The sequence below is a fragment of the Hemiscyllium ocellatum genome, chromosome 6, assembly GCF_020745735.1.
Source record: "Hemiscyllium ocellatum isolate sHemOce1 chromosome 6, sHemOce1.pat.X.cur, whole genome shotgun sequence".
Classification (NCBI taxonomy): domain Eukaryota; kingdom Metazoa; phylum Chordata; class Chondrichthyes; order Orectolobiformes; family Hemiscylliidae; genus Hemiscyllium; species Hemiscyllium ocellatum.
Genome location: NC_083406.1, coordinates 66,196,802 through 66,222,368, shown reverse-complemented (window position 1 = coordinate 66,222,368; position 25,567 = coordinate 66,196,802). Strand labels below are relative to the sequence as shown.

Sequence of the window (25,567 nt, the reverse complement as noted above, 5' to 3'; positions counted from 1 at the left end):
TTGGAAAAGCTCAGCAGGACTGGCAGCATCTGTGGAGTGGGATCAGGGTAAATATTTCAGGTGGAATGACCCAACTTCAGAACCCTTCTTCCTGACCCAATGCTCGTTTGGGTACAACACCATTTCATATTGGAATTGAAATGTTAACTCTGCTTCCCTCTCCACAGATGCTGCCAGATTGGCTGAGCTTCTCCAGCACTATGTTTTTATTTCAGATATCCAGCATTCACAGTTCTTTGCTTTTATATGCCATTAAAGTACTGTCATTTTTCCAGCAAGATCTTGCCCATTATTTTGTAATCCATAGCTCAATTTACTCTCCTAGCTGTCTTCAGAAGCTATACAAAAGTGGGAGCCATTTCTTCATGAATAATTCAACATATTTCACATTCTTTATCTTAGTAATCTAAAAATAAATTGTCCCACTGTTACAATTTTTAAAAATGTTGCGCTTTTAGCTAAAACAGTGGAGCATAAGTAATGAAGTTAATGAAATGTGACTCACTTAAAAAATGAAGTGGTTCTATCTGGCAAAGAAAAATACTTCACATGTAGAATGTTATAATACTCATTGAAGCTAACTAAAAAATCTTGGAGTTTCTCTTTTGACTGTACTTCATCCAGGACTATTGGAAGAAATCTCAAGTGGCTCTTTTAAAGTAGCGGCTTTAGCTTATCTGATGTGAGAATGCTGTGAATTTCCTTGTTGGGGGCGGGGTGGGTGGGGGGTCGTTCTGTTTGATTCCTCTAAATTTGGACCAGCAAATATGGATACCAGAGGCATAACACAAAAATATGTTTCTGTTGAAGTTGCAGCAACGGGTTAGGAGCTCTCTCAAAGAAATTCCAGCAAGAAGTTTTAAGAGATAAGGCAACAAGTAGCACTCATGAATGTAATTCTGTTCAGTACTCTGCAATACTGCAACATTATAATTGGAGTGGTTGCCATATACACATGATGAGGTGACACACGCATTGAATGCTTGCCGAAGGTAAATTTAATCCCTATTCAAATAAAAAAAATTCTTTGTAATTCACGTCAATGTTATGTGGTATGGTAGTGAAAACTTTAGATTTGTGAAACTTTAGTGAAAATGTTAGATTTGAACCCTAGTTTGATTGTTTATTTGCCTAAATTTATATGAACACCCAAAGCTAACAACAGAAAATGCCAACTATGTTTCAAACTCCTGACTATTATTCAATTATCCCTGTTGTAAGATAAGCATTTGTGGACTGAGAAAGACTGAGTTTTCATTTAAATTGTATCTTTCAAGACTTTAAGTCCCAAAGGTTTCACATTCAAACCTCTGATAAAGTTTAATCCTTGTTATAATGTAAACAAAATTAGCAGCCATGCTTTGAAAAGCAATATCTCACAAATGACATATGTCAACCACTCAATGCTATATGCTTATTCATCAGTCTGGATTAGGGGTTGGAACCTCTGAAATGGGGCTTCAAATGACAATCTCATTTCCCAGAAGTAATAGCACTATCATTGAGTCAAAGCTTCCAACCATGAGGAGACTAGATTAGAGTGGTGATGGAATAGCACAGCAGGTCAAGCAGCATCCGAGGAGCAAGAAAATCGACATTTCAGACAAAAGTCCTTCACCAGGAATGATGAAAGGCTTTTGCCCAAAATGTCGATTTTCCTGCTCCTCAGATGCTGCCTGACCCGCTGTGCTTTTCCAGCACCACGCTAATCTAGACTCTGGTTTCCAGCATTTGCAGTCCTCACTTTTGCCAACTATGAGGAGACAACTGTGATGTCCCATTGTCTAATAGTCTGTTGCCATTCAGTGTTTTGATTCACATGTAAATATTTGGAACTTGGCTGAAGTATCAACCAAATGGTGGTTAGCATTTGTCGGATTCTTCTCTGGGATGTGAGTAAGTGGCTTTAGGAAAATCTGGGAGGAAGGGAAAGGGAACTGCAGCTCAATGCTAAGTTTTCTTAGAGCAGTAGATATAGATTTGACTCTGTGCTCTGCTGATTTATCCAATCTCAACTGAATTGCTGTGGGCACTGTCAAAATAAACAGCAAGTAATGCCCTTCCCCAAATAACAGAAGGACGAGAGTAGGAAGAAGCAGAGCTGGTGTTCAGTGTTAGGTTCAATCCTGTTACCTCAGGATGTGGTACTGTTAGGAAGCTGGCATTAAATTCCCTGTCTTCTAATCCAAACCATCCAACAAGGTGATACAAAAAAAGGTGAAAGGAGGAATGCAAGTAAGAAGTAACATCGTTTGCTTGGGTCATGTTAGATATGAACACATCTTTGGTCGGATATCTTGAGAAGAAATTCTTAGGAAGTCACTGGGGCAGAATAGATTGCTTCTTGACCTCATGACCACAGAACCTTTTATTTAGCAGCCTGTCAAATGTTTTGGACAGGACTGGATGTATGAAACCTTTTCTAGCCTTTTGTAAGCATGCGGGTAGGGGAAACAAAATAAAAATACTGACAAGGCGATCTGTAATCTGTGGTGCACAAGCAAAGTATCTTCGAAAATTACAGTACGGAAGAAGGTCATTCAACCCATTATGTCAGTGCAATCTCATTGCAAGTGCAATCAAAAACTAATCCCATGGTCTTGCACATTCCCTATAGCCCTGTATCTTCATCGGCTTCATTTGTTTATCGATTTTCCTTGAAAATGTAATGATCTCTGCATTCTATATTCTAACAGCTTCTGTGTAAATGAATTTCTGCAAAACCTCTCTTCTCATTCTCCTTGTGATCATTTTAAATTGATGATATCGCATCACTGACTTCCCAAGCAGAGGAAATAACTTTAATCCCCACTTATTCTGCCAGAACACTTCATAATTTTAAATTCTTTCATTAACTTCCCTTTGAACTGAATCTCATCTATTGTTGATCAATTACAGTAGAAGAAAAAGCAGTGACACAATGCAGAAGATGAAGGTGTTCATACACAAATAACTCTAGTTTTCATTGAAGTATAATTTCTTTGGGATATGTCCTAAAGCAACTGCAGTCCTTCATCTGCTTTAAAATGCCAGATTAGGTTCTTATTTTCTCTCCACAATATAAATGAAATCTTATCAGATGCCTGTGAAACTCTTGATAATAGGTAGCAATCATTCATCTGATGGCTTGTTTTTGACTGGAGATGCTTGATGCATTTGTACAACCTTGGTTGAATTTTTCACAGTTTTGTTTTCCTTCCTCTCCAATCTGGTGACCAATGTGTAAAATTGAAATGCCAGCAGCGAAGACTCAGTATTGAGTGACACATTCAGCTACTATCATCAGTTCCGGTCAGGGTTATACCATCTGCATTCTCAATTCCGTTACATCAGCATGAGAGAATTAAGCATCATGGCATGATATCTTAACGACCAAATACTGAGAATTTTGAAAGCATTATTAACTTTGAAGTACTTTCAAGAGTGAATTTCAAAATGCATAATAACCATGAGCTCTGTTAGGAAAGTGTACATATGGCCAAGCCTCTTTTGCGTAATAACATACCCTGACGTGACTGATATAGAAAGGTAGGTGGAAGTGAGGACTGCAGATGCTGGAGATTAGAGTCGAGAGTGTGGTACTGGAAAAGCACAGCAGGTCATGCAGCATCCGAGGAGCAGGAAAATGGACATTTTGGGCAAAAGCCCTTCATCAGGAATGCAGCTGAGAGCCTCGGGGATGGAGAGGGGGGTGGGGCTGGGGGTAAGGTAGTTGAGAGTATAATAGGTGGATGGAGAAGGGGGGGGGGGTAAAGGTCATAGTTCGGTGGAGAGGGTGGACCGGAAAGATGGGGAGGAAGATGGACAGATGGGACGGGTCATGAGGATGGTGCAGAGCTGGAAGGTTGGAACTGGGATAAGGTGGGGGGGAAGGGGAAATGAGGAAACTGGTGAAATCTACATTGATACTATAGAAAGGTGTATACATAAGCCATTCAAAGTTTTGCTAAGTCATTCTTTTTCTCACTATGCAGTAAAGACAGGTCTTCAGATTTAATGTGACAAAATTGCCACTGATAAGAAAGAAAGGAAATCCTTTCTGAGTGACACCACTGGAACAGATGGCACCAGAGGTGGATAGCCTGACTTCTAGTGCAGGGGTCCATCTCTGGACCCATAATTCTTTTTCTCATTCATAGGATGCGAATATTGTTGGCTGGGCCAGCACTTATTACCCGTCCCTAGTTGCCCTTGAAAAGATGGTGGTGACCTATCTTCTTGAACCACTGCAGTGGACGTGCTGTAGGTTGACCCAGAATGCCATCCAGGAGGGCATTCCAGGATTTTGACCCAGTGACAGTGAAGGAATGACGATATATGTATGGGTTGCCCTTGTCCTTCTAGATGGAAGTGGTCATGGGTTTGACCACAGTACAGATCAAGATAGACAGTATTCAAATTTGGAGTACACCTGCCCCTTAAACCTACATCTACATGATTGAAGCTTAGGGTCACATGGGTTCTATGAATCGGCCAGTTTCTCTCCATGGTCTACAGCTCCTCCAGTCAGTAAATGTAACTGCTAATGTTGTTTCCAAATCACATCTGTTATGGACTAGGCCAGACCACTCAAAAGTAGGCAGCCCAGACCATAACTTTGCAACTGGTATCAGTAAGTGTACAGTGAAAATTACCCAGAGTAAATTAGCTAGGTTGATTGCGGATTTTAAAACAGACAAAAATTTATTAATAAAATTACAGAATGAAACATAAAGAACAGAATAAGGAACACCAAACTAGACTTAATTATGCTGTTCTGAATATGCACAATGGTCCCAATAAACAAACCCCTTAAACATAGTAAAAATGAAACAAAGGCTCACAGGTCGAAGTTAGAATGGCAGAAGGAGAGAGAGTTTCACAGCCTGTTTCCACACAGCTCCACAGCTGAACTCCTTAATTAGTTCTGGACTGAACTACTCAGCTCTGACTACGCCCGCTTGATTTTACAGGTTACTTCAAAAGACATAAAAGCTTTCGCCTAAACACTCATTTATTTACATATAAATGAAAAGGCCTTTCATTTCTGTACCAAACCCAGGTGTTTTGGAGCCTGGCCTGTTTGCGACACCAACCACCCCCCCTCCCCACCTGAAAGAAACCGAGGATGCAGTATCCTTGAGAAAAGGAACAGCTTTTAGAAAAGAGGACCAACTTTATGACACATTGTACGGGGAGTCTACTTTCCTGAAAGGCAGGCCACACCTTAGAAAACACGAGGGAAGAAAGCAAGTTCCACTGTAATTAACTAAAAGCATTATGACGACAGTAGGCAAGAAGAGAAAGGCAATAGTTCTGTTGGAGGCCAGGAGATCTTCAAGGATCACCCCCTGAGGGAGTGGAAGCAGGTGATTAAGTAATCCAGAAGCCCAGGCTAATGTTTGGAGGACGTGGGTTTGAATCCCACCATGGCAGAGGGTGAAATCTGAATTCAGATAAGTCTGGAATAAAAAGCAAGCTTAATGGTAATGATGAAAGCACTGCCAATTATCATAAAAATCCATCTGGTTTACTAAAATCCTTTAGTGAGGGAAATACACAATCCTTTCCTGGTCTGGCTGACGTGTGACTCCAGATTCACAGCAATAGGTCTTAACTAGCCTCTGAACAATTAAGGATGGACAATAAATGATGGCCTAGCCAGAGATGCCGACATCCTATAAATGAATTTTTAAAAAAAACTAAAGAAACTATGCTTTCACATTAATTAGTGAACAGGCTCCCCATGTATCTTATGACTCATTTCACTGTACTTGCAGTGAACTTGCAGATGAGAGCTACTGCAGAAGACTCAGGAGACCACTATATGAAGTAATTTCATGGCCTTTAAGTTTTTTTACGCAGGCTGAAGAATTAAACTGTATAAAGATGTATAGTGTATACCATTTATAAGTTCTAACAAAGTTCACAAATAAATTCATCACATATATACAAGAATTTCAAAAAAGACATCTGTCACATTAGTTTACATAAATTACACACGCAAAAAATACAATTTTGTGACTTAATTGTCAAAAGGGCTCAGGATCAAATGGCACAAATTCTATAATTCTCAAGCAGATGAGTGAAAATATAAGAGGGCTCCAGTTAATATTTTAAGGCTATGTAAATGGAGGGATAATATTGAGTGCTGGAGGCTATGAAATGTAAATATCCAAAAAAAGCAGAACGCAAGGACAGAAATGAATTGAAGAATGCTAGACATGTTAGCATGCCAATGAGAACAGAAAAGTAATGCCTAAGAGCGTCTTGTAAGATCTTGTTAATGTTGATCTACATAGGCAGGAGCATTTCAAATTTGGAACTGATTGGTGATGCCATGCTTCTCAATTGCTTTCTTGACATGAACCAACACTGCTGAAAATCAGAGCAGCTGGGCACGATGTATCCCTCTGGCAAAAACAGCCAATTTGCTGGTTTCACAGAAAACCTCCTTCTTGCCCTAGGTATTAATTCAACATACAACCTTTCATTGCAGGTTTGAGCGATGCAGATTATCTTTCATGAGTAATTAACTAAAGGAGTAGATGACGGTTGTGCAGTGAATTCAAAATGTTCTGCAATTAAAGCTTTCATTAAAAGAAGCCTTATATAATTCGTGTAAAATTACCTAATAGGATTTGTGGAGGAGAAAGTGAGGTTCCTGATGAAGGGCTTATGCCCGAAATGTCGATTGTCCTGCTCCTCGGATGTTGCCTGACCTGCTGTGCTTTGCCAGCACCACACTCTCGACGAGTTGGATTTGATGGAACGTAGAAAATAGCAGCTTCTAAATGAAAATATCTGACTGGGAATAACATAAACAGGAGCAAAATTTGACACTTACTGGAGATCTGAAATAAAACAGAAGTTGCTGGGGAAACTTAATCGATCTAAAAGCATCTTCCAAAGAAGTCATATTGGACTAAAAATGGTCATTCATTCACTCTCTGTGTGACACTCTGAGTTTTTCTAGCACTTTCTGCTCTTATAAAATACCTAGGAGCAGGACTCACCCACTTTGCCCATTGTACCTGCCACCACTATTCAACAAAATCATGCCTAATTTGATTGTGGCCTTAATTCCAATTTCCTCCAACCCCTCATTCACCTCAATTCCCCTGCAGAACTAAAGTCTGCTTGACTTTGGATTGAATACATTCAATGACCCAACCCCCTCACCTCTGTGGGAAATGGAATTCCCAAGATTAACACACCTGCAGAAGAAATTATTATCGTGATTTTAAATAGGAGATTTCTTATTTCAAAATAGGCCTTCAGTTCAGGACTCCATCATAGGAAGGGGAATACCCATTCAACACCAATGTGTGAAGCTCCATCAGAATTTAATATATTTCAATAGGATCACCTCTCATTCTTTTAAAGTTCAATGAGTACATGCCCAAGCAGCTCAATACTTCCTCATCAGACAAACTTTTCATCCAAGGTCTCAGCTGAGTAAGACTCATCTGAACATCTTCCAAGAGAAGTGTATTCTTCTGTACGGAGGTCAAAATTGATTCTAATTTACTCAGTGCGTTTTCATCAATGCCTACTGCATTTGCCATAAGACTTCCCTCTATCTCACATAAATAAAGTCCGATATTCCATTTGCTTTCATGATTACTTGCTGAACTTGCATACTAACATGTGTTATTCATATACAAGGTTTGCAGAATTTATCTGCACTTTGCAATCCGTCTCCACGATTAATGTCCTTCCCACCAAACTCAACAACATTGGTTTCTCCCACATCAAATTCCATCTATTAAATGTTTTCTCACTCACTTAATGTATTTTCATCTATTTGCAGACTCTTTGGTTTGAAACTTACATATGTTTGCCTAAGTGCAAGTTGTGTTGAATTTAGAAGGGGGTTTTGGTGTGTGAACCAGTGAGATTTTTCATTGTGCCTTACCAAAGTCAGTTTATAACTAGAAGCAAATTACTGAAGATGCTGGAATCTGAACCAGAAACAAAAAATGCTGGAAATCATAGAGAATCAGGCTGCATCCATGGAGTGAGATCAAGCTAACGTTTTGAGACTAGGTGATGCTTAATCAGAGCTGAAGTGAAATGTGGAGGGGAGAACATTTATGCAATAGTGGAGGATGGGGGGTGGGGGGGAGCGTGACGGAGTGCTGGCGGAGAAAAGCTGCTGATATTGGAGTGTGAGAAATGCAGAACAATGGTGTGTCCAACTGCCAAATGGAAGGAACAGTTTGTCCCACTGGAGTTGGGCAGGGGAAATTGTAACAAGTAAAGCTAAAAGAAAGGCAAGGAATGGGCATGGGTTCACATTCTGAACTGTTGAACTCAATATTAAGTCCATCCATGCCATCTTTGAAAGGCCATTGAGCCCTGAATAAGTGTTGACAGACTACCATTGCCCCTCACTGCCAGCCGATCGGCACAGCATCCACAAAGCCATGCTGCTTGCGGCACAGAGGTCACATGTCTCACACTCCCTTATGCATGTAACCCCCATTCTGTCACCCTCATACTGTTTAACCACCAGACCACACAGCCTACTTGCTCCCAGCTACATTCCATTTGAACACACCAAGTCAGCACTACCCTGTCCCCAGTGCACACCGGAGACATGTAACTTGTTATTGTCCAGTAGGGAAACAGTTCCAAACATGAGCTTTTATTTACAGACAACAAAATAGAACACAAACAAAACCAATAGACATGACAGCCTAGTTGGAATATCACTAGCCTGTTAATCCAGAGACCCAGGTAATGTTCTGGGTCCCAAGATCGATGGCGGAATTTGAATTCAATAAAAATCTGGAATTAAGAGTCTCATCATGACCATAAGTTGGAGTCGCCAGTGTTGGACTGGGGTGTACAAAGTTAAAAATCAGATAACGCCAGGTAATAGTCCAACAGGTTAATTTGAAAGCACTATGGAGCAGTGCTCCAAAAGCTAGTGATTTCAAATAAACCTGTTGGACTATAACCTGGTGTGTTGTGTGATTTTTAACTTTGAATGACCATAAGATCATTCTCAATTGTTGGAAAAGCTCATTTGGTTCACTAATGTTCTTTCGGGTAGGAAACTTCCATCTTTAACTGGTGCAGCCTATATGTGACTTCAGACCCATACTGATGTGGTTGACTCTGACCAGCCTTCTGGGCAAATGGGAACGGGCAATATATGCTAGATTAGCCAGTGAATAAATATTAAAAGATGATTGAAATTCATCCCTAAAATGAATATTAAATGGCATCATGACCAACGGGCAATGTGCAGTCCACAATTCTCTTCCTCATATCTCACAGAAATATAGAAATAGCAGTGGGCATTTGAGCCCCTCAAGCCTTCTACCATATCATTTAATTACATCTGATCTATACTGAGTCTATATTGAACTGCTGGAGGTTCATAATCATTCATACCCTGGCAATTAAAATATATCAATCTCAGTCTTTTACATTTTCAAAGATTCAACAGGTTTTTCATGAAGTTGAAGGTTTTGACAATTATTCCTGTGATGGATGATGTTCTGACATCATGCCTGAATGGCTTACCTTTATTATTCAGTTTACATCTCCTTATTTTGAACTTACCCACCAGAGAAAGTAGATTGGTTCAAATTACCCTCTTCATTCAATTTATCATCTTTTATGCAGAATAATAACATCATTGCACAATCTTATAGATGTCAATTATAGAATTCCATTTTATTTCAGATTTTCATTCAACTCATCTCATTAATTGTTGGACTTTTAGTAAATTTTACCGTTTCATTGGTAAGATGCTCATGTGAAACCAGGTCAATACTAGCTTTCAATAAACCTAATTTGAATATTCCACTGACTCCGTCTTTCTACTGCACTCCATTTTTCATTCTGTTCACTTCATTTCATTACTCATTTATTGTTCAGTTCTAATGAAGGGTCCATATTTAAATTTAACTTTTGTTATAATGAAGAATCTTCGGTGCATTTGTAACTGTTTCTGCTCTTAATTTCAGAATTCTAGCTACCATTATTTTTCTTGACAAGGTAATTATTCTGTTGAACACCATAGGCCTGATTTTCATGCTCACATTTATATTTGAACAGAGATAGGGGCATTTAAAAATGGTAGGTGGGATTCTAATATCGATGGCCTTAATCCTGTCATATGGAAATATTCTAGCACTGAACACATATAGAAAATCTGCATGCAGCAATCCATCATGGAGAAGGATGTTTTAAATACCCTGTATCCTTATGGAGTCAAGATGTTTCATTAGGAGATATTGTTTGTGACACCCAGCATGGTTATGATCCACAGGAAAACCCTCGTCTGGAATTGGAAACATATTAACAGGCAAGTTCAAAAGATTTTGAATACCTTTACAATAATGTATTTGGGAATGATAAAATGTTTTTGATAAAGTTATTAATGATTCTGTTTTATTTAGAATAGGTAAGTAATCATGTAATTTGTGAGAATCGTGAAAATGATCAGATTCACGACAGCATTTTATTTAGTAGATAAAGTACTCTTCTGCATTCAAGACACTGAGATTCAAATTTCAATGTCATTATTATATCATGATTCTTTTTGGATTGATGAGTCATCAGTCGGTCTTTCTGAAGCAGTAAATGCAAAGCAGATAACAGTATGTTTTTTCTCTTTAACCTGCATCTGTGATTATCTCAAATATACACTCATCTTAAGTTTTCTGTTCCTTTCAATATTACTTACTGTTGAACTAACATGGTCACTAAAACAGTGGTGTCAATGTTCGCCATGGTGTGGAGGTGCCGGTGTTGGACTTTAGTGGATAAAATGAAAAACCTCATAACACCAGGTTATAGTCCAACAGGTTTATTTGGAAATATTAGCTTTTGGAGTGCTGCTCCTTTATCAGATAGCTATGGGGATGTAATTAATACATTCTATTAATATTAACATTCTAATAAATACATTCTATTTTATTCAAAAAACACACAATCTGCAGGCAGTCAATGCAGACAGTTAATCCACATAACATTTTATCAATTCCTACTTTGGAAATAGAACCAGTCTGACTCAAAATTGGGATACAGACAGACTCTAACCTCACACCTTTAATGCTTTGCCTGAGCTGAGATATCACTTTCTTTTTGTATAAAACCTTAAGTTACCTTGAGAATGTGACTTGAAAGAAGTTCTGGGATTTACATATTAATGAACTGGAACCTGCAAGCCATTCTAAAAGATGAAAGACTTAACAGCAATCTAGATTTGTTCAATATATCGTATCAGTTGCATGCATTACACTGTGATCTTTTGCTATAAATTCTTTGTCTTATGATCCGGCTCTACAGCTACCTGATGAAAGAGCAGCGTTCCAAAAACTAGCGCTTCCAAATAAACCTGCTGGACTATAATCTGGAATTTTGATAATAACTAAAATAGTGAAAAGATGAGGCTGCAGAGATCCTGGATGACACTTTCTGCCGGTACTACCAACGTGAATATTCTGTATATGGAACATGGCTGCTGAAAAATGTGTTGCTGGAAAAGTGCAGCAGGTCAGGCAGCATCCAAGGAGCAGGAGAATCGACATTTCGGGCATAAGCCCTTCTTCCGGGTTTATGCCCGAAATGTCGATTCTCCTGCTCCTTGGATGCTGCCTGACCTGCTGTGCTTTTCCAGCAACACATTTTTTAGCTCTGATCTCCAGCATCAGCAGTCCTCACTTTCTCCCTGTATTTGGAATATCCCCAATCTCAGTCTACTATCTCCCAAGCAATTGCCTATAAACGTCAAATAGCTGCATTGCATCCTCATTTTGGCCACACATGTCTAATGTGGAACCTTATTGCATGTGTATGAACAGATGCTAGATTATCTATTAGAATATTTATTGCCTCAAAAAATTCAGCTAGGTTTGTTACTAATCTATTTATTTTTACCTCTGATCACTTTCACAATTCTCATGAAAGTTGAAGCTGGCATTTATTGTCCATCATAAGAATCCTGAGAAGATAGTGCTGTCAGAGAAGAAGGTTCAGGGTTTTGGCACAATGACTATGAAGTCATGATGATATAATTCCAAATCAGGGTGATGTGTGACTTGCAGAGGTACTTGCAAGTTCCCACATAACCATAGGCTGCAAAGTGGTACAAACTGCTGATTTGGAAAGTGCTTTCAAAGGAACCTTGGTGAGTTGCTGCAATGTGTCTTGTAGCTGATGCGCACTGATAGTGAAATTTAAACATTTTGGTTGGAGTACCACACAACTGGGGTGCCTTGTCCCGGATGGTGGCAAGTTTCTTGAGTTTTGTTGCAGATGCATTCAACTAGGCAACTGTGGAGTGTTCCATCACCCTCCTGACTCATGTCTGGTGGATGGTGGACAGATATTCTGGAGACAGGAGGTGAGTTACTCACCATAGAATTCCTAGTCACTTACCTTCTCTAGTAGCCACTGTATTTATATGTCTGGTCCAGTTCAATTCATGGTCAATGGCATGGATAGTGGAGAGTGCTATTGAACATCAAGGCATGATGTTTGACTTCTTTCTTGCTGGAGATAGTCTGGCATGTGGTACAAATGTTATCTGTCACTTGCCAGCCCAAGACTGGATATTATCCAGGTCTTGCTGCCTGTGGACATGGACTGCTTCAGTCTCTGAGGAATGAAAAACAGAGGTTGCTGGAATAACTCAGCAGGTCCGGCAGCATCGGTGGAGAGAAATCAGAGTTGACGTTTCAGGTTCAGTGACCCTTCTTCAGAACTGGGCCTGTGCTGTCATAAGGGATGCACAGAACAGTTCAATAATTTCCTGTACTCTGCTAGTGCCAGTTCCACCATCTCCTCTCTGCTACCTCACACTCAGGACAATCACTGACCACAATTCTGCATCGCATAAAAACTCATGGGCTACAACTTTCATTACTGCATGCATCATGACCTCTCAAGGACTCTCACTCATCTCATCCCCCCAAAATGGCTCATAGGATATAGAACATAGAACATTACAGCGCAGTACAGGCCCTTAGGCCCTCGATGTTGCGCCGACCTGTCATACCAATCTGAAGCCCATCTAACCTACACTATTCCATGTACGTCCATTTGCTTGTCCAATGATGACTTAAATGTAGTTAATCATCCTATCTACTCTCTACACTACTTACACACTCATTGAACACTTCATTGCCTCTGCTCCACATTTATGAGCCCAAGTGTTCTTACATCTACTTCCATTATACTCAATCCTTTTCTTTGTCTCAATATGGGGTAAATTGACCCTCAACATTGCTAAAAGGTCCAAGTGCTGTCAAGGGATTGGAACCATCAAACTTCTTTCTCCTGATGAGGAAGAAATACTAGATTAAGTAGGAGACACCAATGGGCAACCAACTCTATAAGCTTCATTGAGCTGTGATTCTCTCCCATTACCACTGGCGCGAACTCATCCTTCCTATTCCTAACTCTTAAACGTCTTCCACAACTAATCTCCCTTCTTTAATGCAGGCACTAATAGCACCCAAGGAGCCTCCCCTAAGAAGAGACTGAACCAGACAGAACTATCAATGGTTCAGCAGCTCAGGACATAGATAACATTACAAACAGGAGGGATGTCCAGGAAACACTGTGGATAATAATAAGATGGATTCCACCATCAGGAAGTTGAGAGACGATTTGATGGAAGTCTATAAAATAACAAGAAAGTATTGAAAGAGTTAATGGTAGTTATCTTTTCCCTGGAATAGGGATTTCAAGACTAGTTGGCATAGTTTTAAGATGAGGGGGAGAGATTTAAAAAAGACATAAGAGGTAAATGTTTTACACTGAGGGTGATTCACGTGTGGCATGAACTTCCTAAGAAAGTGGTGATGCGGGTATAACTACAATGTTTAAAAGATATTTGGAAAGTTACATGAATAGGAAAGGTTTGTAGTGATATGGGCCAAAAGCAGGAAGGTGGGACGACTTTAATTTTGGATTACATTCAGCATGGACTAGTTGGACTGAAGGGTCTGTTTCTGTGCTGTATGACTCTACAACCAGTGCTAGAGACCCTCAGTTCCACTTCCATCTCAGAGGACGAAGCTGGTGAAGCCCCAGAAGATTCCTCGGCAAGGTGTTCACCTGCACTCTCCACCAGAGATTTTCACTTTGGCGAATAGACGAGATTAGACCATGGGACATAATTTGGCGAGTCTGACACTGGCACATCTCCACAGCGAGTCGAGAAAGAAATACCTTAGATCTCCTACACTCATTGGACTGCAAACAACCAGGTACCTTCTCAGGCCAAGCAGAAGATTAGCTCCATTCTTGGCAAGCAATAACTTGGTTGAATTGCTGCAGAAGGCATTAAAACATCAGGCAGTTTTGCCACAGGTAGTCTTTGAGGTGAAACGAAGAATGAAGGAGTCCATCAGTGTTATCAGATATCAGTGCTTGCTCTGGTACATGCACTTGGCTGTGTTCACTCACATGTCATGCAGACTGAGGTCCAGCAGAATGCTCAGTGAGGCATGGGACCTGCACTCCACTGCCTTAGCCAGGGGAGCACAGTATCAATGACAAGGTGAGAAGAAGATGTGAGATCTTGACCTCACTCCAGCTGCCTCTTCCTCCTGGGGAAACAGGTTGATGTCAGAAGACACACAGAGGGGGGAGGAACTATGCAGGCATTTCAGAATCTGCTTCTCAAGAAAAAGCAGGACTGACTAACCCAGCCAATAACCACCCCAGTAGTCTGATCTCAATCATTAGTAAAGAGACAGAAGATGTTAGTGACACTGGCTATCATGCAACACATGCTCAGCAATAACCCACTCAGTGATGCCCAGTTTGGGTTCTACTCGGGCCACTCAGCTCCTGAATGTACTATTGCCTTGATTCAAATGGGGACAAAAGAATTTCAGAGATTAGGTGAAAGTGACTGCCATTGACACCAAAGTTGTATTTGACTGAGCGCTACATCAAAGATCAGTAGCAACTCTTCACTGGTTGGAGATAGCTTCTGAACATTACTGCAGGAGTACATGAAGGGAATGTCCGAGGGTCAATCATCTTCAGCTGCTTTATCAATGACCATCTCCCATTCAGAAGGTCAGAAGTGGAGAAGCCATTAATAATTACATAGCATTTAGTACCATTTGCACCTCCTCAGATACATAAGTAGTCCAGGCCCAATTACAGCAACACCTGGAAAAATACATATATTTAAGCTGAAAAATGGAAATAACATGGCCAGGCAATGACCAATACCACAAAGAGAGAATCCAATTCATAAGATCATAAGAAATAGAGACAAGAGTAGGCCATTTAGCCTCTTGAGCCTGTTCTATCACCCGATAGGATCATGATTGATCTGACATTCCTCAGGTCCATGTTTATGCCCTTTCCCGTAACCTTTGATTTCCCCACTGATCAAGAAACTATCAATCTCAATATCCACAATATACATAAGGACTTTGTTCCCATAGCTCTCCATGGTCAACAGCTCTCCAAAAACTCTCAATCCTATGAGAGAAAAAACTCTTTGCTACCCCTTTTTCCTGAGATTATGCCCTCTTGTCCAAGACTTCCACATGACAGAAAGATCTTTTCAACATTTACCCCAACAAGCCTGAAGTATCTGAAATGTTTCAATGAGATCATCTTTTATTCTTCTAAATTCCAATGAGTAGAGTCCCAACCTATTTTGCCTTTCTTAATAAAGCAATCCCTCATTGCCCCTTGACATTCAATGTCATCACTAAATTCCCCATGGTCAACATACTGAGGGTTATCATTGACCAGAAGCTGAATTCAACAAGCCACATAAAGATAATGGCTGCAACAGCTGGTTAAAAGAATCCTGCAACAAATAACTCCCCTCCTATCTCTGCAAAGTCTATCCACTATCCACAAACCACAAGTGAAAAGTGTTATGAAATACTCTCCACTTACCTGGATGAGTGCAGCTCCACCAACACTCAAGAAGCTTGACATCATCCAGGGCAAAACAATTCCCTTGATTGGCTCATTCTCTCTACTAATGTTGCTCAGTGGCAGTGGTGTATCCTATCTACAAGATGAATTGCAATGGGTCAGCAAGGATCCCGAGATGGCACCTTCAAATCCATGACCACTACCATTGAGAAGGACAAGGGCAACAGATACTTGTAAACACCACCACCTGCAAGTTTCCCGACAAGGCATTCACCACCCAAACTTGGAAATAGAGTACAGCGGTACTCCTTCAGTGTCATTGAGTTAATATCAGTGGTGAAGAAGTGAATTGTTGTGAATGTGGCACAAATCTAGTGGCTGCTGTGTCCCAGACATTATCAAGTTCTTCGAGTATTGTTGGAGCTGTACTCATCCTGGCAAGTGGAGAATATTCCATTGTAATGCTGGGGTGTGAAGAGGTGAGTTATTCGCTGCAGTATTCCTAGCCTCTGACCTGATCTTGCAGCTACTGCGTTTATGTGCCATGTCCAGTTGAGTTTCTGATCAATGGAACCCCCAGGATGTTGTTTGAGTGTTATAACTGAGCTCAACTGAAGAACACAATGAAAAGCCACAGAAACTGGCAGTCTGTAAGAAACATTGAAGATGCTGTCCATCAAGAAAGTATTGTGAGCCGCACAGAGATTAACAGCTTGTAGCTCAGTCCTAGAGTCTGTCTGCACTCAGAAAGCAATCAGTAGCAGTCAGAGCCTGGCAGCCTTCAGGGAAGTAAAATACTGAGTGAACACGAAGAAATTAAGCTAGCAGCTATAAGATGCATGTGTCTATGTCAGGACAAAAGCATCCAATGTAGATGCACACTTTGTCCTTGGCTGCACAGCAACTTGGCAGAAACATGCAAGTCATAGATGTCCATCAGAAAGCCTATAGAGAAGCCTAATTTGGTCTGACAGCAGGCATTATGCAGTGGTGAAACTGGTCATTTGCTGATGTGGAGTATCGTGGGTAAGAGACCATGGACAATGGTAGTCATTGAGCATTCAGGGATGTTGTTTAGAAGAAGCAGCGGAATATTTTGTCACCTTTTATGCCATTAATCTTATTACAGCATTCCACCCAATGGCATTTATCATTAGACACAGCTTTTGGCACAGTTCCATCCATTAAACTGTTCATAAAAATGAAAAAAAAATCATCAATCTTAACACTAAACTCCATTGGCTACCAACCAGATACCTAACCACATACAATTAACTAATGGTACCTTTATGCAACCAGCATTTATAGATCCATGTTAATACAATCCCAGTTTTCCACAACTTTGAACTTTAAATGATAGTGAATTCTGTGAATACTTAAACATCTTCCTGCAATCCAGGTGGTTAACATCTACTGTCTGTCCTCTATTTACTTGGTCTTTCCTCACCTCAAATAAATGAAATAACAGTCAAGCAAAACAGCCTGGTTGCTTGAAATTAGCTTATGCCCACTCAAAATGTTCCCTTATTTTATCCCTCTGCATACTTCAAACACTTCCCTAAGAGTGATAGTAAGGCTTAGGGGACCTCATTAATCTCTCAGCACTTTCCTTAAGGTGGGAGTCATATTTGCAACTCTCCAATCCTCTGGAATTTGGCTTGACTCCAGTGAATTCTGAAAATGGCGGCAAAATGTTTTATTAAGTTGGTACTCACCTTTAAACTGTGAACGTGGGGTCATTTAGGGACTTTTTCCTGCATTTTGTTTGGGGACATTTGTAAAGCAATTGTCATTCATCCTTAAATTCAAATTCTAAGATTCTAGAAATGGCATAAACTCTGTTCTAGGTCATCTTGTATCTAGCTTAAAAAGTGGGCTGTCGTAATGTTTAAATTCAATGAATATAGGAATAATCATAAAGTTACATACGTACATTAGATTCATATGTAAATTACTGTAGGCCGAGGTGTTAAACCACATAATAAAATGTAATGAAAACTGTAATTTGTGTCTTTACATTGTAATTACATTTTCAGAACATGTCCATCTTTTCAATCTAATGTTTGTGACAAAACAAGTAATGTTATAATGCAGGAATGTTGTAGATAATGAAAATGAGAGAAAATAATAGCTATAACACAACTGGGTGTTCTTAGCATGTAAATCACTCCACTGAAATTTTACTGCACATTTTCTGAAAATATAAATACGTAAGTGAATGCAATATGCAGCATTTCAAACTAACATGTATATATGAGGTCAAGTAACAACCACAATACTGACTAACATTATAGGTGGCTTTCAATTTCATTGAAGAAGAAGACTGAGTTAATGAACTCATTGTTTCTCATTGGATGTAATTTAAAGATTTTAAAAATTATGGCTTTCAAACAACAATTTGTTGATCCACCCATAACAGTAGGCATGCCAATAAATCAATATCTTCTTCCACACTGCAACACATAGTAATTATTTTGTCAAAGTTGAATGTTCAAAAATGAAATTGGACTCCAGATGCTATCTATTATGGAAACATTATAGTCAAGTTTTTTCTTCTGGGGTGAATGTGAAACTGCATTGAAAGTCTGTTCTAAATTGAGCTGGTTGTTATAGTTCAGGTTTCCAATAAAATCATTTGCATAATCACAAACTTGTAATCTTCTATGAAACACTGAAATTGGGAAATGGAATAGAAAAGTATTCTCCCTCTGCCTTCCTTAGAAGTATTCTTTGATATATTCAAGAGGTAACTTGATGCAGTTCTAGTGTCTGCAGTTGCTCATCAACAAGCATTATGACTTATTGCAATTCTCTTGCCTTTTCCTTGATCCATTGTATGTTGTTTTTATTCAAAGAATCATCTAATGCCCTTTTTGAGTTTCACAACTGAACCTGCGTCGACCACATATCCATACTGTACATTCTTGACCTGAACCACTTGTTCTGTGAAAAAGGTTTTTTGTGTCATCATGTTTGTTATGTTTGCACATCACTTTAAATCTGTGACCTGTCATGTTTGATACTTTTACAAATGGGAACACTTTCTCTTGATCTTGATTTTCAAAACTTTTCTCAAATCTCCAATTAGTTTTCCTCTCTCCAAAGAGAACTTAACCAACCTCTCCAAGCTTTCCTCATAACTGAAGTTTCTCCTCCTGAAACCTTGTAAATCTCTTCTGCCTTCTTTCCAATGACATTCATTTCCATTCTACAGTATGACGTCAAGAACTGTAGACAATACAGCAGCTGAAGTCTAACAGGGGGGTGTCTTGTTTAAATTCAGCATAACTTCCCTGCTTTTCTACTCTATTAATAATGCCCAGGATAATGTATGCTTCTTAATTGCTTTGTCCATCTACCCTTCACCTATAATTATCTATATGCATGCTTGAACCTAGATCCTTTTGCTTCTGCACCCCTTAAGTACTGTAATCCCTATGTTACAATTCTGTCTATATTTTTCCTACTAAAATAAATTACCTCACACTTTTCTACATTGAACTTCACCTGACATCTTTGCCAACTCCACCGAATTGCCTATATCCTTCTGGAGTTCTACATTGCCCTCCATATAGTTTCCAATGTTTCAAGATTTAATATCATGTGCAAGCTTTAAAATTGTCCCCTGTAAATCAATGCTTAGATCATCGAGAATCCCAATACCAAACTCCGCTGCCAAACTTTCCTCCAGCCCAATAAAACCCATTGATCATGACTCTCTGTTTCCTATCACTCAGCCAATTTGGTATCCACATTGCTACTGTTCCTTTTACTTCGTGAGTTAAAACTTTTCTCACAAGTCTGTTGATGTGGCACTGTATTAAGTGCCACTTGTAAATCCACTTACACCACATCAACAGCATTACTCTCATCTACACTTTCTGTTACCAAATTTCTTAGAAAATTAAATACTTTTCAGTATTGAAAATACTTTCAACTTTGAGCATCATCGGTTTTGAGGGACCTGGGACCTGACCCAGCAACTGAATTTTGAACCAACATAAAATATAAATGTAACTTTATCACTTATGTTTCAAGCTCCTGGTGTGCATGGTTTTGTCTAATGCCAACTGACTGGGCTAGTGTGTGGCTTGTTGTAGACATTTAATTATTGAGCTGGTCCATGTAAGGTACTGCTCAGAGATGTTGCTGCACAACTGCTGAATGTGAAGCATATATCATATTCATTTGCTCAATTGGATGCAGTAAACACTTCCAGTTTTGAACCCCTTTGTTATTCAATACATCAGTTGCTGCTTTTTTTGTTCAGGGCTTGTTCCCTTAACTCTTTTTACTAAAATGCAATCATTGTCCTTCACTCAGTCTCTTGTTAAATTTTTCTCATAAGGTCTACCTAAAACCTTTCATCAAAGCTTCTTTTTAAGAGTTTGTCTGTCTTACTGTGGAGTTTGATTGACACAAAACTGCGCTCCACATTCATTTTGCAGGTAGGTTTTACAGGATTGTTGCAAAGTTTGGCTTGTACCAAACTTTTTTCTCTTCCCAATTGTCTGGAACATGCTGTTGAAGAGGTCATTGTTGCTAAAGTGCTATTCTTGTTTGTGTCAGTAAATGTCACTTTTTCTTCACTCACCTTTTTTTAATCACTTGGTAGGCATTATTATTTGCAAATTTATGAAAACATCAGGATGCTGTTGAAAATTCTGGGTGAAAATAGGTGACATTATCTATATTAACTGAAGAGCTGGACATAGTTCAACCTTCACAGGGCCTGTCAATATTCAAAATGTAATTATGAATATTACATATTGGTGACACAAAACAGACCAGTTAGTATGTGTAGAAATAAAATATGTATTACTATATTGGATGCAGCCATTTTATCTCTTGAGATGATGACCCTTATTAAGGAGCTCGGCATTCCAAGGGAAAACTGTTAAAAGGCTTGAATCAAGGATGCAAGGAAGCAATTCAGATAAGGTGTTGGGAATTAATCTGGGATAGAAGACTCATATAGGGGAGTTCATGTGGTAGTGTCCTCACTTCTGAACCAGGTCTCTGGCTCCTGCCAGGAGTGTTTACAGGTGAGTATTGTGTACAGTCTCCTAATGGGTGAGACTTCATGTCAGGAAAGAGCAAGTGCACTTAGGCAATTGATCCTACAATCTCGTATTTCTCACACTGGTTCAGAACTCATTTCTTTTCCCTGTTCTCTTTCTAGTTTCATACATTTTCAGTTCTGTAAGTGATCATTCTGACAACCGTCCCATATTTATTCCTGGCAAAATACAATACTGGAGAAACTCCACAGGTCTTGCAGCACCTGGGGAGAGAAACAGAGTTAACGTTTTGAGTCTGATCAGACTCATCTTGAGTCATAGTTTGAGTCTTGCATTTCTCCCACTTTTCTAGCATCCTCAGGCATTTGTTTTTATCCTGAGTGCGTGCCTTTTGTGTGCAAATCAAGAGTGGAACAGCAGAGAAGATCACACCCATTATTCTCATTTCCCAGCAGAATGTTTAAAGCCTTCAGAATCCCAGTATGACACAGTCTGTTTCTTTTTCTCTTTTCTTGAGGAGGGGCAGTAGTCAGGTTCGCCAACCTCAGCCAAAACAACAAGACTCATTGATTACATCTGGCACCCCATGATCCATGTGCTCAGTACCACAGTGGGTGGTACAAAGGAGAAACAATAGAATCCCTACAGTGCAAATAGAGACCATTTGGCCCAAGAAGATTGATGAGGGCAGAGCAGTAGACGTGTCTACATGGACTTTAGTAAGGCCTTTGACAAAGTTCCATATTGTAGATTGGTTGATAAAGTTAGATGACATGGGATTCAGGGAGAAATAACCAATTGATTGTAAAATTGACTTGATGGCAAGAGACAGCGGGTGGTGATGGTGGGAGATTGTTTCTCAGACTGAATGCCTATAACATGTGGTGCTCCACATGCATCAATTTTGGGTCCATCGTTGTTTGTCATTCATGGATATAGGAAGCATTGTTAGTACATTTGCGGATGATATGAAAATTTGGTGGTATGTTTTGTTGTGTCGCCATAGGGGCTGCTCTCATTTGAGAGAAGCTACTGGTGGTGATTTAATGTGATAGCCACCAGACCTCAGATGAAGGAAGAGGTTGAGAAGGAGAGTCTTTCATGCTAACCTCAAACCAGTGATGGGAATTGACCCCATGCTGTTGGCATCGCTCTGCTTGGTAAACCAGCAATCCAGCCAACTGAGCTAAACTGAGCTTTGGTGGTATAATAGACAGTGAAAATGGTTATCTAAGATTACAAAGGAATCTTGATCAATTGGGCCAATGGGTTGAGGATTGGCAAATGGAGTTTAATTTAGATAAATGTGAGGGGTTGCATTATGGAAGGGTAGGACTCACACAGTTAATGGTAGGTTCCAAGGGAGTGTTGTTGAACAAAAAGACCTGGGGTTCAGGTACATAATTCTTTGAAAGTTGTGTCACAGGCAGACAGGGTGGTAAAGAAAATGTTTGACACTCTTGCCTTCATTGCTGACAGCACTGAATTTAAGAGTTGTGACATGGTGTTGCAGCTGCACAGGATACTGGTGAGGCCATTTTAGGAGTACTATGTACAGTTCTGGTCAGGTAGCTGTAGGAAGGAGATGATTAACTTAGAGAGGGTCCAGAAAAGATTCACAAGGATGTTACCAGGATTGGAGAGTTTGAATTGTAAGGAGAGGCTGGATGGGGTGGGTTTTTTTTCTCATTGTAGTGTAGGAGGTTGAGGACTGACCTTATAGAGGTTTAGAAAATCATGAGGGGCATAGAGAAGGCGAATAGCCAAGGCCATTTTCTTAGGGAAGGGGGGTTCAAAACTAATTTTAAGGTGAGAGGAGAAAGATTTAAAAGGCATCTGAGGGGCAACTTTTTCACACAGAGGGTGGCTCATATCATAGAATCCCTACAGTGTGGAAACAGGCTATTTGGCCTTATGAATAGCAAATCACCCAGACCCATTCCCCTACCCTATTACTGTGCATTTACCCCTGACTAATGCACCTAACCGACATATCCCTGAACAAAATGGGCAATTTAGCATGGCCAATTCACTTAAACTGCACATGTTTGGATTGTGGGAGGAAACACACACAGACACAGGGAGAATGTACAAACTCCACACAGACAGTCACCTGAGGCTGGAATCAAACCTGGGTCCCTGACACTGTGAGGCAGCTGCTTTATCTGGAATTTCAAGAGCTGAATGGCTTCTAAGTTAATTAATGGATGTAGGACTTCAAAAAGTACAAAGCAGAAGAAACCGTCCATCGTAGACATATCTATAATTTGGTATTAGCCCTTTAAAGTTATTAACAAAGTAAAAGTATCTTTTTCGTTTACTTCAAAACCTGATTTAGCCTCATGTTCACTTTCATTTAAAGGCTGGAATGATTACTGGCTATCGTTTTCTGCAGTGCCTTTAATTAGATTGGCTCCTATGTTAATTGGGGAGGGGACATAATGCAAAACATAAGCATTTAGATCCATAGTTGAATAGTCTTGATTTCCCTCAATCTCTTTCCAATCTAAGGATTAAAATCTTAAACCTTCCCCAAACCTCTCCTTGACATTTTAAAATATACTTAAAATTATAATTTTGATACAACGTCATCCAGAATAAATCTCCACGGCGGCACGGTGGCACAGTGGTTAGCACTGCTGCCTCACAGCGCCTGTAGACCTGGGTTCAATTCCCGACTCAGGCCACTGACTGTGTGGAGTTTGCACGTTCTCCCCGTGTCTGCGTGGGTTTCCTCCGGGTGCTCCGGTTTCCTCCCACAGTCACAAAGATGTGCGGGTCAGGTGAATTGGCCAAGCTAAATTGCCCGTAGTGTTAGGTAAGGGGTAAATGTAGGGGTATGGGTGGGTTGCGGGTCGGTGTGGACTTGTTGGGCCGAAGGGCCTGTTTCCACACTGTAAGTCTAATCTAATCTGATCGATTAACACTAGCCCTTGTACATTTTATGAACCCTGAAAGCATACTAGTGGGGATAGGTCCTTGTTTAAGTTTTGCTGATAACATGCCTGCACTGGTTCCAAGTACGTTATTGTTTCACTTATTTCCTCTGAGTCTATTCTGTATTGTCTTTCTTTCCAGAAAACCCTAGCATTTACAACAATACTATTCCATGCACACTGAAAACAAAACCCAGCACTTCTAAGTCCTTTGTTGAATATTTCCCAGGAAGCTATCCAGATAATTATGTTCAAATTACTTGAAGTCTTCCATCCTAACTCAGAGTTGGAGACTTTTTTTCAGAGAGTCCATGGAACAGAAAAACTGCCTATCAAAAGTGCAAACATCCAGGAAATTCCTGACAATACAGAGACAGGACGATCTGGTCCAGAGTAGATTAATTGATTGACAGAGCTAGTAGATTTTTGTTTTTAATGGAATCAGGAGATTTAATTTTCACGGTAACAGTAAAAACTGCAAAGTATTCTGTCACAAAGACACACTTTTAATCAAATAATGAATTCCTCAGAATATCATTATGGGAAACATTCAGTGTATTTCAGAATATTATTTATACATGTTCAAATTGCACATGATTTTCAAATTAAGAAATCTTTTTCTTTTATTCCTGCGTGGGTATCTCCATTTGAAACCTTATTCTCATTTTGTTTGCTTTGCAGTAGTATATCTCTAATTCTGGATCTATCATCCTCAAGGCTGATTGCAGTGAAAGATGAAAAGCAATATCTATCGTGCCTGTCACTTTTCCAAAGGCATTCTCAGTCTTCGGGACAAAATTGCACCCATGTGGAAACATGCTGACACCATCTCATAAGTATATCCAAGAGATGATGAGGCCCCTAGTATTGTACCATGTTTGCTGATTGGTTTAGTGTCTTAGAGTACTGCAATACAAACAAGTTTGCACATTCTCACTGTTTCTGCCTGGGTTTCCTCTGGATGCTCAGGTTTCCTCCCACTGTCCAAAGATGCGCAGGTCAGCTGAATTGGCCACGCTAAAATTGCCCATTGTGTTAGGTGCTTGAGTCAAGGGTAAGTGTAGGGAAATGGGTCTGGGTGGGTTACTCTTCGGAGGGTCGGTATGGACTTGTAAATGGCCTGTTTCCACACTGGAGGAAATCTAGTCTAAGTATTCAAATAAGTTCTAAATTTAACTTTGTAATTTTACCTCTCTTCCCAATGAAACATTAATCAGTTTAAATCAAAAGTGGTATATATACATTCTGTGCCATGGGGATTGCTAGAATGTTTCATGTATCAAAGAACAGCATGGTGTTTCAGCTGTTAGCACTGCTGCCTCACAGTGCCAAGGACCCAGGTTTGATTCCAGCCTTGGGCTACTGTCTGTGTGGAGTTTACACATTCACCCTATGTCTGCATGGGTTCCTTCCGGGTGTTCTGGTTTTCTCCCACAGGTCAAAGATGCGCAGGTTAGGTGGATTGGTGATGGGAAATGCAGGAGTGGGGAAGTGTGGGATGCTCTTCAGAGGGTTGGTATGGACTCAATTGGCTGAATGGCATGCTTGCACACTGGAGAGATTCAATGATCATGTGCAACCACATGTACAGGAAAAGCCATCAACCAGAGGAGCTCAAGGTCTGGGTTCCAGGAAAAAGAAGGAAAACCGGGAATCCCTACTGATAAGGAGTGTCAGGAGGACAGACAAAATGTTTTTGTAGCTGCGGATGTGACTTCAGGATGGTGTATTGCCATCCTGTTACCAAGT

General features: G+C 40.0%; 1 protein-coding gene across 8 annotated transcripts in view; it reads right to left on the bottom strand.

Annotated features, from left to right (window-relative positions):
- Window positions 1-25,567, bottom strand: part of tenm4 (teneurin transmembrane protein 4) — a 452,208-nt gene that overhangs the window by 389,014 nt on the left and 37,627 nt on the right. For 2 of the 8 annotated variants that reach the window (XM_060826619.1, XM_060826620.1), the window contains exon 3: window positions 12,678-12,712. The exons of the other annotated variants lie outside the window; for them this stretch is intronic. In XM_060826619.1, the coding sequence (XP_060682602.1) occupies window positions 12,678-12,712 (35 nt within the window). The remainder of the gene's footprint in view (window positions 1-12,677; window positions 12,713-25,567) is intronic. 8 annotated transcript variants of the gene reach the window in all.